The sequence below is a fragment of the Megalobrama amblycephala genome, unplaced genomic scaffold (assembly GCF_018812025.1).
Source record: "Megalobrama amblycephala isolate DHTTF-2021 unplaced genomic scaffold, ASM1881202v1 scaffold457, whole genome shotgun sequence".
NCBI lineage: Eukaryota > Metazoa > Chordata > Actinopteri > Cypriniformes > Xenocyprididae > Megalobrama > Megalobrama amblycephala.
The window spans coordinates 53,922-73,873 of record NW_025953388.1 but is presented as its reverse complement, the minus strand read 5'-3'; the positions used below and the strand labels follow the sequence as shown (position 1 = coordinate 73,873).

At 37.6% G+C, this 19,952-nt stretch overlaps 1 protein-coding gene across 1 annotated transcript in view; it reads left to right on the top strand.

Moving 5' to 3' along the window:
* LOC125261670 (NACHT, LRR and PYD domains-containing protein 3-like) overlaps positions 1-11,528 on the top strand; it is a 43,908-nt gene extending 32,380 nt beyond the window's left edge. Inside the window, 2 exon segments of the mRNA XM_048180228.1 lie at positions 2,713-2,759; positions 10,343-11,528. Coding sequence (XP_048036185.1) covers positions 2,713-2,759; positions 10,343-10,899 — 604 coding nt within the window. The 3' untranslated portion in view covers positions 10,900-11,528.
* Positions 11,529-19,952: the final 8,424 nt, after the last annotated feature.

Below are 19,952 nucleotides of genomic sequence, written 5' to 3'. Positions count from 1 at the left end.
TCTCTTTATTTACTCAATTATGTATTTTTGTTTTCTTCTCATTTATTGAAGTGTATTCTAAGAATACGAAATTGTTGAAGAATATTGTAGAATGTATGTGGACATTCTGCTGTCGTTTGTTGATATGGGAGCGTAGCGCTACTCTCTTATCAATTCATCCTTATGGGATAATTTTCATATTGACCATCCTTTTATGGGAGGTTCTTCTTTTGACTTTATTTTTATACCTCTGGTGATGCCTAAATTTCATGTAATTCTGCGGGGGTGAATGTAACGGAGTTAAAAAGAATGTTAATTTTAATAATATTCATTTTGTTTAATTACATGAATTTAGAGGGAAAGTTCGATCAAATGGTGTTTTGGTGCCCCCTAGTGGATAAAAAAATTGCAGACAGTCTTTATTTTGTCCTTCTGCGCTTACCATAGTTCAGCAGAAAATGGCTGATACTGCTGCGGGTATGTGTGTTTCTTTTCTGTCCTGATTACTGTAAAAAAATGTGATAAAAGTGCATACAGAGTTTGTTCATTTTATGTTTTTCTTGTTTCAGTTTATGGTTTATGTCTGCAGTGTACTTATTTGTCCATAAAATACACTTTATTGTTTCTCAGGTATGTGATTTTCATGCATATTCTTTGTTATTTTGTTGTATGGAATAGTTCAGCAGAAAATGGCTGATACTGCTGCGGTTTATGGTTTATGTCTGCAGTGTATTTATTTGTCCATAAAATACACTTTATTGTTTCTCAGATTCTTGTGTGTCATCTATTCGGGGTTTGTGATGGTTTCGGGGATGTAAGACTACAAACGTTACACTTGCCAAGACCTGGTCACCTCATCGTGCACTTCCGGGAAGAAGGGCATTGGGGCGGGACGCTGGATCTGACCACCAAAGGTAACGGCTGGACAGTCCGTAGAGGGCCCAGCGGAAACCAACGGCGGCACGATGGGTTGCGGTGCTGGTGAGGCGGCAGGGGCCCGCGGAGCGGTGCTCGGCGGGGAAGCCCTGACCGTGATCCTAAAGTCACCCTTCCTATACGCCGCCGAACCATCATTCCGACCGGGGCCGGAAAAAACGGTCGAACGGGGCATAGGGGAGGGGACCCCCGCTTCCTGAGACTTCAGGAAGGAGAGTCTAGACCTCAGCACCGCGATAGTCATATTCCCGCAATGGGAACATGAACCATCCACAAAAGCTGCTTCTGTGTGCTGAACGCCCAAACACGAGATGCAGCGATTGTGCCCATCAGCAGGGACCAGGGAACGACCGCATCCAGTAACGCACAGACGAAATGACATACTGTCAGGGTTCGTCTGTAAAGCTCTTTTAGAAGGGGAACAGTCAGCTCACTCGTGCTGAAGCACACAGGGAGTGACGCGATGTGTGCAGGTACACCACTCCCTGACACACACCGGGGAAACCGGCCCAAATCGCAACACACTCTAATCTTTTAGTTGTGGAGATTTGAGGGTTGCTGTTAAAACAGCAGTTGAGAGCTTTAAGCTCAGGCTCCCTGGAAGCTCGTGACCTCGCTGAAGTGCCTTGACTGCCAACACAAAACAGCGCTGTTTGATCCTCTTCTGAGGCAGTTTAGTTTCACTTTGAAAGAAAAGTCTTGTCTGAAGCAGGACACCAGTGTTTGGCTCCGAAGCGAAAGACAGAGTGCGATTGCATCTGCTTCCTATTTATATACACCTGTCGGGGGCGGTGCGCATTATGCAAATATCGCACGCCAATTCCATTGGCTTGTTTTAGTTCACGAAGCTGATAGGGCTCTCTAAGCGATATCCCAATTCGTCGGTCACTACTGACGTACGTCGAACGTGACCGACTGAAAGGGAACTACTCTGATCAGGCATAACATTAAGACCACCTTCCTAATATTGTGCTGGTCCCCCTTTTGGTGCCAAAACAGCCCTGACGTGTTGAGGCATGGACTCAACTAGACCCTTGAAGGTGTGTGTAACACACTTCATTTATGTGGGAAGAATGAGGCAGGAACTGGTGAACATTCAACACACTTTAATACAACATATACAAATTCAAAACAAAAGTAAAATGGCGGCCGCCCCTCACGGATGACTGTCACACACTAACACAATAAAAACATAACATAAATCCAGGCCTGGTCCTCTCTTGTCCTTCACTGTCGTCGCTCCTCCCTTTATGCTTCCGGAGCTCCTCCATGAGAAATACGAGACTGGTGCAGTGCGCAGCTGACACTCCTTAGCAATCACGGCACCGGCCACGCGCCGTTCCCTCACAGCTCTCGCTCCGCCCTGCTTGTCACATAACCCCATCATTATTTCATCTTTACGTTAATAATTTGCATACCAACTGTTAAATAAATCTTATTCAGATGTTCTCTTGCCTCCCGAGTCTTTCTGGTAGAACTGATTTCCTGCACCCGTGGACCGTGTATGAGTTTGGGATAAGAGGCCTTGTTGCCATATTTGGGCGGCGGAATTTATGCGGCGTTTTGTTTTGCTCCTGACTGATTTTCCTTCCACAATTATATTATTTTTGTAATACAACGCCTATTGGAACGAGCTGTGTCCACAGACATGGTTGGTAATGTACTTAGCCTTACAATTTTCCAAAATTAAAATTGTTTTGTGTGTGTGTGTGTGTGTGTGTGAGTGAGTGAGTGAGAGAGAGTGAGAGAGTGTGTGAGTGTGTTTACTAACTAACTATCATTGTGTGTGTTTTATAGTGTGGATCATGGGGGAGAGTTCAGGATAACAGCAGGACTACACAAATGTAGGTCTACTCGCACTCACACTCTCTCTCTCACACACACACACACACACAGTATCTGTCAAATGATGCAGTTTAATAATAAATAATAACTATAATACTTTTAGATTATCATTAGAATTATCGCTAAGACAGTAAAATACTACTACTGTAAATGAAAAATTTATATTTTATAAAGAGTATTTTATTTTACAATAGGATGTTACAATACTGTTGTATTGTCAGAAACCTGCAGTTTTAGTGAAAACATGTTTATAACTGCATCTTATTACAAATCAGTTGAAATACTGTGATCAACTGTCCACAAAAATGTTGGATATAATGCGACTGTGAAAACTGAGTGTAACTGGTGCTCGCTGCGTTCCCAAATGCACATTAAACTCAAGGCACATACTGAGATGGAGTTCACTGCATTCATTCCCTGTGAACCGAGACGTGGAAAACAAGCTGATGGAGTGAGAAAAGTGTGTTCTTCACTCTGAAACATGCAGCGCAACGGTCTACAGACTTACTTAATTATCGTCTTTTTTTGTAATTTGATGAGGGCACAAAGCCATATTGTGCTTTTAATTTTAGTTTGTTTGAGAGATGCTTTACCAAAGCAATGACAAAAAAACACAAAGACAAAGATTTATCTTATTATGAGACAAGTAAAATATTTTTGGTTCAAACTGTGTTTCTTTAAAACCTGTGTACACCTGGTCACTTCATGCGTTTTCTCTGATGGGATAGCTATCCGATCGTGAAAAGACCAGGTGTAAATGCCCTCTGAAATGCATTCACTTAGATCAGTTCAGGAGGAAGTCTAAATGCATCTGGTTGTTGAAACCACACATGTAAATCTTACTCCTCCCAAAAATACAAAAAAATAAACATGTGAGAGTGTGTTATACACTACCAGTCAAAAGTTTATGAACAGTAAGATTTTTTAATGTTTTAAAAGAAGTCTCTTCTGCTCACCAAGGCTTCATGTATTTGATCCAAAAACACAGCAAAAACTGTAATATTGTGAAATATTATTACAATTTAAAATAGCTGTTTTCTATTTAAATATATTCAAAAAAGTCATTCATTCCTGTGATCAAAGCTGAATTTTCAGAATCATTACTCCAGTCTTCAGTGTCACATGATCCTTCAGAAATTATTCTAATATGATGATTTGCTGCTCAAGAAATTAAAGAAATTAATACTTTTATTCAGCAAGGATGCATTAAATTGATCAAAAGTGACAGTATAGACATTTATAATGTTACAAAAGCTTTATATTTCAGAAGAATATTTATTTTTCTCAAGAAAACATTCTACTGCAGACAAAGGATTCAGAGATGATCCAAATGAAGCAGCACAGAAACTTGACTCCATTAACACTGATTGATCTGTCAACTTCAAATTCAAAAACAGGGTTTTTCCTGGGTCTAAAATGGTCTTTGGTGGTGGTGGACAAACACTGTCATCCACAGTACAAAATACCATACCCATGTGAACTGTGAGTTCAGTACTGACAGTAAATCCACAATAAATGCAGAAAAACACAGTTTGAAATATCAACATATCCTATTCATGAATTAAAGAATGAACACTGTCAGGACAGATAATAAAACTCAATTATATTTAAAAATCTGTACATTTAAAAGTAAAAAGTCACTGAGTAACCAGTTTGAAAAGTTAGTAATAAAATGAACAAAGTAATACATTACATTAAAGTGAGGAGATCTGTTATTTTTACATTTACACCCCAATACTTAATGAAGAGATTTTTTTGTTCCTTCCATTGCTATGGTTATCACGGTCAATTGGATTTAATCGCACATTTAAATACATTTGTCAATCCAGAAACTAATATATTTTTAAAATATTTTAAATATTCATTATAAAGGCCTACAGAAAGCAAAGATCGCTGCTGTATTAGTCAACACGAGAAACACAACGCTTCTGAAAAAACTATATAATAAATGAAGGTGTCTGTCTACAGTGTGCTCTTTATCTCTTATTTGCATTGTGTTTATACTTGCACTTTACAATAAGGTTCATTAGTGAAACATTAGTTAATGTATTAACTAACATGAACTAACCATGAGGAATACATTTGTTACTGTATTTACTAATCTTTGTTAACGTTAGTTAATGAAAATACAGCTGTTCATTGTTTGTTCATGTTAGTTCACAGTGAATTAACTAATGTTAACAAGATTTTATTAATGTATTAGTAAATGTTGAAATTAGCATTAAAAGGCACAATATGTAAGATTTTTTATATTACAGTTTTTCCTCAATTGTTTACACACAAATATTGGTACTTGAGACACAATGACCACAACATGTAACTCATGCACCAACCCCCTGAACCAATTCTGCTAAACTACAAGCACAATTCCTGCTTCACACTCACATTGCAGTTCTAAAACACACTTTTTTCAAAACACTACACACAATTCTCTGCATTTGGCACAATTTTCAGGCAGAAAAACTATATATATCCCTCTACTGCACACGTTGATGGCACATGAAAAAAAAATATTCCACATAATTTTTTGGTTAATTTGGGAACATTTTATCGATTAAAAAAAAAATTCCCCCCACCCTCCCCCAACCCCAAAATATTTTTGCCTCAGGGCAACGTTGTGCGACAATGGTACAGAGTCATAGAGAAAATTATCATCAAAATCATTTTTCTTTTTTTTTTTTTAAATTCAAGAAATCATTAAGTAAAAAGGGAAAAACACTTGAAAGACATTGATATATTGAATTTGATACATGCATAGGTCTGTATCATGTAGTGTCCTATGCTATATAATGTACTTCATGTGATAAGATTTCACTCCGTACGAAACTTCAAAAAGCACTTCTTCTCTGCTGTGACATAGTGGTGTATGTTACAATTTTTGCACATCACTTTGGGTGTTCCTGCACACCCAGGAACCCTGCATCTTCCCTTCTTATAATACATTGTGGCCAATGAGAGGTACTCTCTAAAACCTCCTCGAAAATTACCCCTTATTGCACAACGTTGCCCTGAGGCAACGAAAAGAAAAACTGAATTTCTGAACATGCAAAATAAAAAAAACTTCATAAAACCTGACAAAAGGCTTCTCTACACCTTCATACACGCACACCTATTTTTTATGTACAGTTCATGTTGTTTTCAATAAGATTACTAAAGCAAATAATATTGCCTTCTTCTCACACCATGTGCTCCTGTGACCATGTGTCAGAACAGGACGCCCCACCTCTTAATGGTGCTTGATATTGACTCCAACACCTTACTGAACTGTTCTTTGGTACTTTCTTAACCTTTCTAATTGGTTGTAATCATTTAAAGAAAAATTTACTAAACATAGGGCTTAAGAAAACTTTCCGTTGCCTGAGGGCAACGCTGTGCTGTAGAGGGATATATATATATACTACAAATATTTTACAACACAATTATGTATGTACTGTCTGTAGTAAGTGTAACACTGAATCAAATAAAGACCAAAGTCATTATGATGAATGGAGAAGTGTTTTCCATTCATCATAGTGTTTTACATAGAGAACATCAGTGTTCAACTGGTTCTTATAAATGTTTATTCATATGATGGTTTGTGTGTGTCATTTGAAAACAAAATACCATTTTGAGAAGAAAGAACATTGTTTTGAATATAAAGTTTCATTTTGCAGGAGAATTGAGGGGTTTTGCCCATTGTGTGTGTTTTTTGATTTGTGTGTAGAGTTCTGAGAGTATGAGGCATGCTTTCAGAAAATGTGTGTAAACAATCAAGAAAAAATGTAAAATATCCAAAAACCACCAGCACAATGTTATATATTTCGTTCAGCTGTGTACAATATCCTAAATGTTTAAGAGAAATTCACAGTTTTAAATAGTGCCCATCCCTCCCTTGTCACATGTCGCCTGTCAGTGATGTAATATCTGCGTTATCCCTGGGTTCCCATGGCAACAGATGGGACGGCTGCCTTACGTCTACTGTTGTTGATTTGTTCAAACATTATGGACCATGGCAAGCAAACTTTGGGATAAAAATAAAAAATATAACGACGATCAATATCGGCGTGGCGATTCCGAGAGTAGGCTACGTAAGACTAATCAATGTTATATAGATTATAACACAATGAAATGTTAGAATATCATCAGTATGATGTTGTAATGTTGATATCTTACTATTGGTCTCATACAGCCAACAAACTAATACATAGAACAACATTACAACTTTCAAATGCAGTTTAGATTGATAGTGTAACGTGAGACCAAGTGAAACAGCGCTGCGTTACCTCACAGTTTTAATTGAGTAAACTGACCTGTATGAGCAGTATTTCAGATTTGTGAGTAGTTCTGTAGAATGAAATGTCCTGATTCCTTTCTATCCCCTGGGACTCACGTGTGGCATTGATATCTGTCTCTCATTAGCCCACGATTCTCAGCCACGCCCTGCTTCATACCACAGTCATGTTAAAAACATTCATTCACTCATCCATAAACATTAGTTCCCCATAAAAATGATTAGATCCATCGGAATGATGACAAGTTCCATGATTCCACTCATTCACTGCGTCATCAATCTACACCTTTGTTATTGTTTTGAAGAGTTTAGCGTGCCCTAGCAGTGAAAAAACATACTGTGCCTTTAACAAAGATTAAAGGGTCAGTTCACCCAAAAGTGAAAATTATGTCATTAATGACTCACCCTCATGTCGTTCCAAACCCGTAAGACCTCCGTTCATCTTCGGAACACAGTTTAAGATATTTTAGATTTTGTCTGAGAGCTTTCTGTCCCTCCATTGAAAATGTATGTACGGTATACTGTCCATCTCCAGAAAGATAATAAAAACATCATCAAAGTAGTCCATGTGACATCAGTGGGTTAGTTAGAAGTTTTTGAGGCATCGAAAATACATTTTGGTCCAAAAATAACAAAAACTATGACTTTATTCAGCATTGTCTTCTCTTCCGGGTCTACAATCCACGTTCACGACTCCGCAGTGACGCTGCTTCTTCTTTCCTGTTTTACGGCATCCAGCTTATTGGTGCATTACCGCCCCCTTCTGCTCCGGACAGTAAGACGCTACTGACGTGTTATCTGGTGCGCCCGAGCTTCGTTTACAGTCTGAGGGAGACGCACGCTGTATTCAAGCTATTCTACATTGTTTGCAGCTCTTTGACCCTTTTTCTTATTGTATGTTATATTCTTCAAAATAAGGATTATAATGATAATTGCATCATACAGTAAGATGCAGTTTTTAGGCAAAATCAGATAAACCAAATACTTTCATACCTGGATTACCTGGATACACAAATCAGGTAAAGTGGGTACTGAAGCCAAAAAAGTTTGGGAACCACTGCTTAATTGTAAAAAGGGTATAATGATGGACAACCAGTAACTGACTTACATGTTACATGTTAGTCAAGTTCTAGTTTCACCTGACTGCCAATTGCTGTAATAAATTTATCAAATGTTCCAAAGATTCATATATGGTATTCATGGAATTATGTTCTTGACTAATTTTACAATTGAATAGACAATTGTGCATGTGATGACTTATACAATGAAATGACGCTGACACGTTTTGGAGTGAACAACCATTAGACTGAGAATCAACAATCAGTTTACATCAACAAGATCTTTTCACTTGGAAATTGTGCTAAATGTAGGCTACCTGTACTAAATCATTTGCAAAGATGTACTGAGACATTGAGACATGTACTTAGACATTTGCAATTTTGATGAAATGAATGAGAAAATCAATTCTGTTGTGAACAGTTGCCAAGTGGTTTGGAGATTTGTCCATGGTGTTTTGAGAATGTAATTTTTGTTTCAAGAAATGAGCCAAACCAATGGAGAAAAACTGTAATAAAGCCAAATGCAAACCTGAATCTCTCTTCTCTGAGATTAACAAACATGTCAAACCATCATCTGTAGCTATTAATGGCTCTGTTGATCTCTGTGAAAGCTTTCAGTCATTTCTCCTACATCAAATTTATCAAGCCGCTGCAGTCACATGACTGTTTTAACGACGTCTTTAGTGCCTTTCTGGACCTTGAAAGTGTTGATTATATTGCTGTCTATGGACGAGTCATAAACTTAAACTCAGTTTATGAGTTTAAGTCATAAGTCATAAACTCAGATTTCATCAAAAATATCTTAATTTGTGTTCTGAAGATAGATGAAAGTCTTGCGGGTGTGGAACGACGTGAGGGAAGAGTAATTAATGACAGAAACTTCATTTTTGGGTGAACTAACCCTTTAATCTCACATAATATTTAGGATGGATAGTATGAACATTGGGATGCAGGGTCTGTATAGTGAAATTCCAGGGTTTTGTGGGATATAGGGACATGGTGCCAAAATTTGGAGGGATCTTCTGGAAATTTGTAAATGACATCTGAATTACAGGGACATGACCCCTGTCCTCAAACTTAAATGTCCCCGTAATGATGGTAGTATTCAGTCCTCGTAAACCACAAAATCCAACACACATATTACATCAGATCCCAACTTCAGATCCTGTCTCATCTGTTTGGTGGCCATGGCAGTTTCAGTCCTAATACTAACTCAAGAGAAACACTGTAGCACAACCCCACTGGTGTCATAACTTCAATATTATTTGAAATTGTAAAAATCATTATTTCATTATTAAAACTAATTCATTATTTAAATAGTTTAGATTTTTTTTGGTGCACTATATTAGTATAAGTATTAATTAAGTGTGTGTTTTAGTATTATTTGTGTACTTATTTTTATTTATTATTATTTTTTTTAATCATTTTTCCTCCATTTGAGTTATTATTCCTATCAGGACTTTTATTTTGAAGAGGCTCCGCTGGAGATCGGAAGATGAAAAGATAATGGAAACAGACAGATGATGATTCATGATCAAAATCATGAGTTAAAAATGAGTTTTAATCAAGCAGAGTCTGTACTCATTCAGATGATGTGTAACAGTGTATAACAGTGAAAACATGGAAACACGGAAAATTCTGTGTTTGGAGGGAAAGAGTTAATGATGAACTATGAAGATCAGCGCTGGAAAGACTTTCTGAACACTTTGACCCAAAACACTGATGAATAATGACAGACTCATGAAATACAGTGACAGGCTTTGATCAAAACTTCATTAAAGCACAGCTGTTTTGATCCTCCATTTTAATCTGGAGCGTTTCTTCACAGCAGCTGCTCTTGGTAACAGACCTGAGAGTCGATCACCGAACTGATGGAGGCTTTAAGATTCACAACTACACATGAGATTCTGTGAGAGAGGAGAAGATCCTAAATCAAGTTCAGATCTGAGACAAATCCTACATGAACTCGTCAGATCTGAACTCCAGATTCTGGACTAGATCCAGACCAGAGCAAAGCATGCTGGGAACTGCCCAGTTTCAGTTCGTTCAACACCAATAATGATGAAGTGAACTTCAGTTTGATGTGTTTAAGTGGATTTACTCCATTAAATCAGGGCAGAATGTGCAGTAATTGTGTGCTTTAACTCATTTTAATGAAGTTCATTTAACAAGCAGCAGAAATCATGTTTACAGTGTAGATTAAAAGATGGACAGATTGATGATTCCTGATTGTGATGTGTTTTATCTTCATCAGATTCCCATCAGATCACTCTGGATCTGAACACAGTGAATAAACGCCTCCGTCTGTCTGAGAGGAACACAGTGATTACTAACACTGTCACATTCCAGTCATATCCTGATCATCCAGACAGATTTGATTGTGTGAATCCTCAGGTGTTGTGTAGAGAGAGTGTGAGTGATCGACGCTGTTACTGGGAGATTGAGTGGAGTGGAGAACATGTGCGTATATCATTGTCATATAAGAGCATCTGTAGGAAGGGACGGGGTTATGAGTGTGTGTTTGGATCTAATGATCAGTCCTGGAGTTTGACCTGCTCTTCCTCCAGTTACTCATTCAGACACAATAAGATAAACACTGATCTCCCTGTAAAGCCCATCATCAGGAGAACAGTGAATGAGGAGGATCACTATAGAGTAGGAGTGTATGTGGATCACAGTGCAGGAACTCTGTCCTTCTACAGCGTCTCTGGAGACACAATGAGCCTCATCCACACAGTCCAGACCACATTCACTCAACCACTCTATCCTGGGTTTAGGGTTTGGTCTGGATCATCAGTGAAACTGTGTTGATGAATCAGATGTTATAGAGTCTCTTCATGACATTAACACTGAAATATCACGACACAAAAATACATGATGAAATAAATGCTGAAATATTGTAATAAATGTTGAACTCAGTGTTCATGTATATTGTGTCATGTGGTGTCGTTATGAGGAGCAGGAGTGACACTTACAGATTTAGATCCACTAACCCACTGAAAAATAACATCAACAATCAATTTATCAATTTAATCATTCAAACATTAATGGACATTTTTACATCTATGAATAAATACACACATTTAAAACTGTTTATTTGATTCATGTTTTAAAACGTAAAATAAATCATTTTAAATCTCTTTTTATAAAGCATTGGCCAATTGCTTTTCTTTATCTGTTTGTCAATCGAGTTAGAAATGCCATTGGTCAGGAGTCAGGACACACGTGGAGCAACCAATCAGCTTTCACCTCAGTGTGAAGAGGCAATCCTCTGTCACTGTAAATGTAACACGCGCTGTCATTGGACGGTGAGAACAACTATTCATTCATTAAATATGAGAGTTGAGACACTCTGACTGAAAGAGTCTGAAACCGTCTACTTCTCTACTATATAGTAGGGGAAAAGCAGCAGGCGAGAGAATAAGTGTGTCAGAAACCTCAGTAATCAGTAGGCGAGAATTACCTGAGTGACGCACTGATTCTCACCAGATTGTGACGTGTTGAGATGACAGCAGGACTGTGAACACGTGATTGTTGATCAATATTATTGTGAGGGTTACTTTGATTCCTGTTGTTGTCAGTAAATAAAATATAATAATTGTATTAATTCATTTCTTGACTGTAAATTGCTCAACAGGTGCCTGCAGTTGATGTGATTACGGCTTGAGTCTTGATTGTTGGAGTGCGAAATATCATTCTTTCTGGTTTATTTTTTTATTTAAAAACTTTTCTTAGCCGGCAATGGTTTTAAGGAAGATGGTATACCCGAGACTGAGATATATAAAACATTCACAAATGTATTGTCCCCAGTTTTTAGTTAATTAATAGATTAATAAAAAATTAGATTTTGGTGATATTTTGAGCACTTTAAATAGGAAATATCCCCGGTTTCCATTTCAGAAATCTGGTCACTTCATAAGTTTTGTTTTCTTTAACGGATGACTTATGTTGTCTCACAAATAAATGTACTCATTTCTATGAATGAAAATGACTTAATCACAAAATGTGCTGCCTTTTTCTGGTTAAGATCGTAATGAATAAAGCATTTCTTGTTGTCAAACATGCTTTTATTCTGTCAAGATCTGATCAAGATCTGGTTCTGCTGGGAAAAGTGCAGCAGGAAACACCATCATTGGTGAAAGTGTGTTTGAATCCTCCATCAGCTCAAACTCTGAAACCAAACAGTGTCAATCAGAAAGTCCAGCGAGGAAACGGTCAAGAGATCTCGGTGATCGACACACCTGGACTTTATGAGAATGAACTGAGGTTATTACTGAATCAGTGAAGGGCAGAACATACTTGTCTCCTGCTGTTCATTTATGAGCTTTGTTCAATAGAAAATTAAAGTTGACCACGGTACAAGCGCTTCTTTGCCTCCACGTCATGCAGTCAAACTGTTTAAAGCACAGCGAGCCGTGGATTATCCCTCACGTACTGAACCGTTCCTACCTGCATAACATCAGATGGTCAAAACCTGCTAGTTTTTATGGGATCATCTGGGAAACTTTAATGGCATACCATAAGCAGGTTCCTCATGGACTCTGTCTTTTCTTTCATCAATTATCTGCAAAAGTTAAAGAGCCCCTGGGGTGAAAATCTAGTTTTTATGTTGTTTGTACGTCTATGTGGTGTTTTCAGACAAACCATGTGCAAATTCAACATCAACACCATTGCTATTTGCTCCTTAAACTGAACTCTGAAAAATACAACATAATGGTAAGATATTCTGAAGATTTCTGTTCATGTTCTCCTGCTTCTGATCCTGATGTTATAGGAAACATGACACTGGATTAAAAACGTCTAATGGATGTTTAGAGAAGATGCTTCAAAAGAGTGCTGCTTGACAGGACACCTCTTAGGAGAAATTATGGAGATTATAATAATACATGTATAAATAAGTGATACACTTTTGATGCAATTATTTTTACTTGCATTACCAAGGTCAAGGAAAAAATGTCATCATGTCATAAACACTTGAAATGAATCAATAATGATCGAGTTCTTATTATTAAAATTAACGCCCAAAAATAATCCTATCTTTTCTCGATCAGTTCTGAGGGACAGAGCATATTCTGCATCTGCTGTTGCCGTAAAGCCCTCCATTCCTGAAACATTCAAAGTGATATCAGAAGAACTTCATGGTGCGTGACAACAACCTGTGAGACGTCACTGTCCTCAGACTCTACATGGCTCAAGAGAAAGTCACATGATCGACCGGAACTTTCACAATATTGAACCTTTTAAAGTCACTGCCTTGACTCTAGGAATAACACAGTAAGAAGTGAGAGCAGATCAGTGCCGTCCATAACCATTCTGTTCACCAACAGTAAAGTAAAACTCATTGTTTCACGGTAAATCGCATGTTTTCATGTTCAAATGTGACAGGAATCATCCTCCTACATGAGGGTCAGCAGATACGAGCTCGACTAACGTCATCTTATAACAATGACAGAAAGAAGTACAACAAGCCAGCTATATACAGCTGTGATATACCAAAGTTCAATGCCAAATGAGGCCCATTGTTAAAAAACAAACCTGTGTAACATTGCTCTCTGGTTCTAAATCACTGTCCTCGAGGTCAACCTTAAATCACAGTAACGCTTTATTATCCAACATTATGTGTGTAATCATGACATACTACAATGTGTGTGACACTGTTGAGAGCAATGCAGAAAACACATTATCATTCTGACACAAGGACTTGTAGAAAAGCCTGAATAATTCTGTAAGGCTTGATTTTCCTGCTAAACGAAAACTGAGATCAAGCATCCTGCAATAAAACAATAAAACTCACCTAGAGAAGAAGATCTCAGAGAAAGAGCAAGGGGCAACGCCTTGCCCTAACTCCAAAAGGACAACACCTCCCCCCACCACACACACAAACTCTCCTTCCCCCTGACTGAAAGTTATTCAACACGTATAATGTAACTTGTGTATTTATTGTTTTTCCCTTTTCATGTTTGGTATCATTTTAAATGTCTCAGGTGCGATTGGTAAAATGGTCTCAATTTCACAGCAGTCACTAGAATTATGAAGAAGATGGAAAACTAAGGGAAATTCTGTCCTCTTTTTGGGTGGTGTCTCTTCTCCTCTCCCCCAAAACAGGTGTTGTTGTAATAAACATTTACGATCCTTTTGTTCTGGTCCTGGTATAAAAGGTAAAGAGCAAAGCAGTCATGGGGGATCTTCTGCAGGCCCCCACAGAGATGGGTGAATGTCTGAGGACATTCACCCATCCCTGTGTATATATGCATTTCTTTGAGTAATCGATGTTATGCATTTATCATTTCTGAATTGGCTTCTAATTGTCTAATTGTAATGTAATTGGCATGATATATTTTTACTTGACAAATAAAATGTTATATTTGGTTGATTCTGTATTATTCTTAATCCATTATTTCTAGTAGATCAAAGCAAAGGTATTACCTCAAATCTGTGTTCAGGATTGTTCATACGAAAGGTTTAATAGATGGAGCATGGGGCACGTCAATTAAGTCCATTTCGATTTCTGACTATCACTGCCTTAAATAAGTTGCAGTTTTCGTAAATATATAAAAACCTATGCTTTTTGTTACGAGTAAGCAGACCGCGACCGACTTAAAGGTAGATATTTACCCTGCATCCAATGTTTAAGGTCAGAACTGACGAGTTTGTGTCCGGGAAGAGTGCTCAAGTCGGCCGAAGTAACTCTTCTAAAGCGATACCGGGACTGCAGTGAACGAAATAATTGAAACTATAAGGTAATCAGAATAATCGAATATCTAAATTAATACATAACAAATGATTAATTTCTAATTGGAAACACAACCTAAGAGTAATAATCATTTGAAATTGGAGTCAGATTGAACGAGTGAAATTAAGTGAACATTCAGAGACGCTGAAAAGACATACACGCGTTAACCTTCACCCGGGGGTGTCGGAGTCCGTTTTTGGGCCGATGCGGGGTTCCTTACAGTAACAAAACAATTTGTGGGCACTGTTGACTTCCAAATATTATGAGGAACAGAAACTGTCTGGTTGCCAACATTCTTTAAAATCTCTTCTTTTGTGTTTCGCACAAGAAAGTAATGAATACAGATGTAAAACAACTTGAGGGTAATTAAATGACATTTTCATGTTTGGGTGAACTATCCCTTTAACTCAGCGTTTCACAATCGCAGTCTTCGCACCCTTAACTGTAGGGTAAGTTCGCCAAAAATGAAAATTTGCTGTTAATTTACTAACCCTCAGGCTATCCATGATGTGTGTGTGTGTGTGTGTGTGTGTGTGTGTGTGTGTGTGTGGTTTGGTCATGGATCATCAGGTGACCACACACAGTGTTAAGAATCAATGGTTCACATACTTTTTAATGGGGTTATTTTAATAAATTCAGCTATTGTTTTGTCTTGTGAACTAAATGCAAACATCTTTTATGTAAAATATCTTACTCAGGACAGTACTAAACAAAAAATAACATGTATTTTCTATGATCTCTCTTATTTTGTTAAAATTATTCACATTTTCACAGATTCTTCAAGTGGTTCACATACTTTTTCTTGCCACTGTATATACAAGTAATTAAGAGTCATAAAAATTGTTAAAAAGCCATATAATTAATTTAATATTATGGGATATTTTTGACATGTAATCCCTATTCTGCATGCAAGATTGCACAGCCTTGCTTATTTACACTAAACAGACAGACAGGAGGCACTTTTATTAATAAAAATGGGAATAAAAATAAATGAATAAATAAAGCGACCATCTCTAGTTAATGAAAATGTTCAGTAATGATTACACTTTTCAGAAATATAGCTGAAAATAAGACAATTATTCACTTACAGCAATATTATGCTTAATCTGTTTACATTTAATGGATGACAACTGTAAGTCATAAACAAAGCATGCACTTATTATTGAATTTTCTTTTATACAGGGAGTTCTTTGCATGAGGACAACATGGAGAAAAAGGTGGACTCACAAGACGTGGGACCACTCAGTGGAACAGAAACTGAGGAACCACAGCATTGCTCGGAGGGCATGGAATGGATCAGTGGAACAGAGGATAAATCCCAGGAGACAAGTAAATGGAGAAAAACACAAAATTTATAATCACTTTGGACCGGAAACAATGGAATAAAATATGTCCATTGTCAGGTTCCACAGAAAGTCATGGAGTGATTTATATGAAGGCTTCAAGAAAAAAAAATCCTTGCTGTACGCTTTCATTTAAATATCAGCATGTTAAACCTTTGCTGAGCAGAAAAAAGAATGCCCCATTCTTACACATTGTGGCTGTCTGCACGTTTAATACATGCTCTGCAAATACACCTTTAAGCTAAAAAACAAACCAGCCAAATCTCTGGCCCGTTAAAATCTGGGTCACCCAGAAAGGTAAAATCCTACACAAAATCGGTGAAAAAAAGTTAAGGCCAGCAACTCACTTAAAACGAGGCAAAATTGCACAGTCACTGACCCATGGCCCTGTGAGTTTTTTTTAAGAAAAGCTTGTATCAACACCCACAGAAGAGATACTGGCTGGAAATGTGAGCAGCTGCCTTAACAGAAATGTGCTGAAGGTAAAAAGCTCAGAGGTTAGAAAAAAACTGAAGTTCCACAGTGACATGCTGACTGATGTGCACCTTACTCAGACAATATTAAGAGAGTGTGACACATCCCATTTCAAAATGCCAGGATACCTTCAGCATTTCAGCATGGATCCTTTTGGGGTCCATTTGTATACAGAAATGGGCATCAGTATTCTTGTGGAGACAAAAGTGTCCTGTGACCCTTGATGCCACTGGGGGACTAGTTTCAAAAATTCCAAATCAAGACAAAAAAGTGCTGTACTACTCCCTTACACTTCCAGGAGGGGGTCGGGATGCACCACCCCTCCCAGTATCTGAAATGCTTTCGAATGAACATTCAGTTCCCCTCATTACGTTTTGGTTAATGCAGTTTGCACTTCATCTCTCAAGATACACACAAGTGCACATCTCGCAGGTGGAAACGGACTATAGCTGGGCACTGATGCACAGTGTCTTCCTTGCGTTTAACAAGGAGAATGTCAACTTATATCTTGACAGAGCGTACAATATTTGTCAGGGGAAAACTTTACCAGAGGATTTGAAACCATTCACCATTTTGCATATGTGCTCTGCCCATGTTTTGAAAGCAGTCCATCAGGCAATACGCAAGCACACAGAAGACAAGGGCCTCGTAGAATTTACAACATTCTGCTTTGCCAGACTCCAAAATGCAAGCACCATGCCTGAAGCCACACATATCTTCAGACCCCTTTGTACCATCCTAACAACTCCAAAATACACAAAAAGTGTTGAGGAAAGTGTTTTTCTTTTGGAGTCTATTATCAAAAAATCCAACAAACCCTCTGATGAAAATGAACTGGAGGAAAGCAAGATGGACGTAGAAGAAAAAAATCCAAGTAAAAACAATCATGGGCAGTTCACGTTTCACTTCTTATTTTCAGAAGGTTGGAAGAGGCTAGGGAGCAGGACACACATGACATCTCGGAAGATAATCCGTACTTCTGTCCAGAGATCCTGATCAACTTCCTTTTTGACAATTATATTGGAATTTTTCCAATGTGGAGTGGCTTGCTTCTGGGTGATCTGAAAAGACATGCACCACCAATGAATGTTAGTGACCCCACTGAGACATGGAAGAGGAAAGAGGCAAGATTCCTGGCTAGGAAATCCAAGTTCTACTCTGATCCACACACAGTGCCAGTCCCCCACAAAAAAAGACACACAACTCCTCTACCTCCAGCAACTCAGAAGAGAGAGGAACAATGGTCAACACATGATCACTGTAATGTTCCTTCAGAAGAACTTCTTCCAGAGAAAGAAGTAAGAATAATATTACATTCAATAAAAATTTACCCCAAAAGGAACTGTGCAGTTACACAAGCAGAAAGAAATGTTAATTGTAATATTTAATTTAAGAAAAATTATTCAAGTTTGTCATTGTAGGTTAACATGCTGTGGACAAAGAAGCCGACAGAGCTACTTGTAGCTATTGTGCAGGACTCAAATGAAAATTGCGAGTTCTTACTCCATCATCGAACATTTCAAACATTGAAGCCCCATAAATGGATATTTGGAGAGGTATGCTAATTATGACAATAGTCACTTTATGTACTAGTAAGACAGTATAGCATTTTGGACAGAATCTGGGTAATTTTACTGTCGATATTGTCATCTTTTTGTACTTGATGGATTCAGGCTATAGAGAGTTACATCTGAAACATTCTTAATGCAAAGGGATCAACTACTCCACTATATTAGCTAAGCCACTTCACAACAGATGTAATTCTGCATGGTACGGAGGAGCAGATGAAAAGACAAGGTTTACGAACAGTAAGTAATTCCAGAACTTTTTTTTAGCCTTTACATCTATGCAAAAATAACTGTTTGAATTTCTATCCTTTTATGATACAGGTCAACTTTGAGAAATACGATGCGGCGATTACTTTTGTAAACATAAAGAATGTGCACTGGAAGTTTATTGTAAGTAAAAAAACACACAAGACTTACTGTTACATTATATTCCATAGCGTATTGATCAATCTAAATACTTATGTTAGAAGGACATTGTTTTATTATTATTATTATTATTACTAGCATGAATAATAATAATAATAATAATAATAATGTATTGTTTCTTTATCTTTTCATGTGACAACACTGAAGAAATGACACTTCACTACAATGTAGTGAGTGTACAGCTTGTATAACAGTGTAAATTTGCTGTCACCTCAAAATAACTCAACACACAGTCATTAATGTCTAAACTGCTGGCCACAAAAGACAAAGATAAACTTATTTGGTTCAGATGGTGTCAAGGGTATGTGGTGGCAACCAGGTGAGGAGTACAAAGACAAGTGTGTCTTGCTTAGAGTGGGAGTGTCATGGTCTAGGGCTGCATGAGTGCTGCCGGCACTGGGGAGCTACAGATCATTGAGGGAACCATGAATGAGCAGAACATGAACTTGGACTATAAGAGTAAATAAAACACGACAGACAAATCCAAATTAAACCCTGCGGCTCGTGACGACACATTGATGTCCTAAGACACGAAACGATCGGTTTGTGCGAGAAACAGAACAGTATTTATATCATTTTTTACCTCTAATACACCACTATGTCCAACGGCATTCATCACTCGATTCGTTTGGTCTGATCTCACTCTGACAACGGCAGTGATGTCTCGCGCTCATTGAAGTATATGCGCGAGACATCACTGCCGCTGTCAGAGCGCGATCAGACCAAACGAATCGAGTGATGAATGCAGTTTTATATATATATATGAGTCATTCTACGAAACGGGTGCCATTTGGGTCCGCAACGTTTGATCAGATGCATAAGGCACAAAAAATGTCCCAAAGTCTGTTTCCAAAGCTTAAGGTCATTAATTCAAGTGTTCTTTTTAACATGATATATGATAAAATGCTTTTTTTTTGAAGATTAGCATACTATTTTTAATTAATTTTCATTATTATATAGCCAATTTCACATGTCTGTGTTAACCAACATGACATTTGCATCTAAAATATCACCAAATAAGTCATATATTTTTTTCAAACATATACTATTTTCAGGATTATATGTGTGTCCCTGTTTACACAAGATATACTTATTCACAATAAACCTTTTTTTTTTTGTAAATATTTTATGATTTGTGTGCGTCCCTCAGTTTGATTTACCACCCCGTCACACTAACTTGTTTTATCTATAAATAATGCTCTGTTCCTTTAAATGACATCACAAAGCCTAAGTGACATCATTTGAGCCTTATAGCCACCAAGAGCAAAAGAAGGCAACTATGTACATTTTTTTACATTGTTTATTTGTTGCTTTTTCATG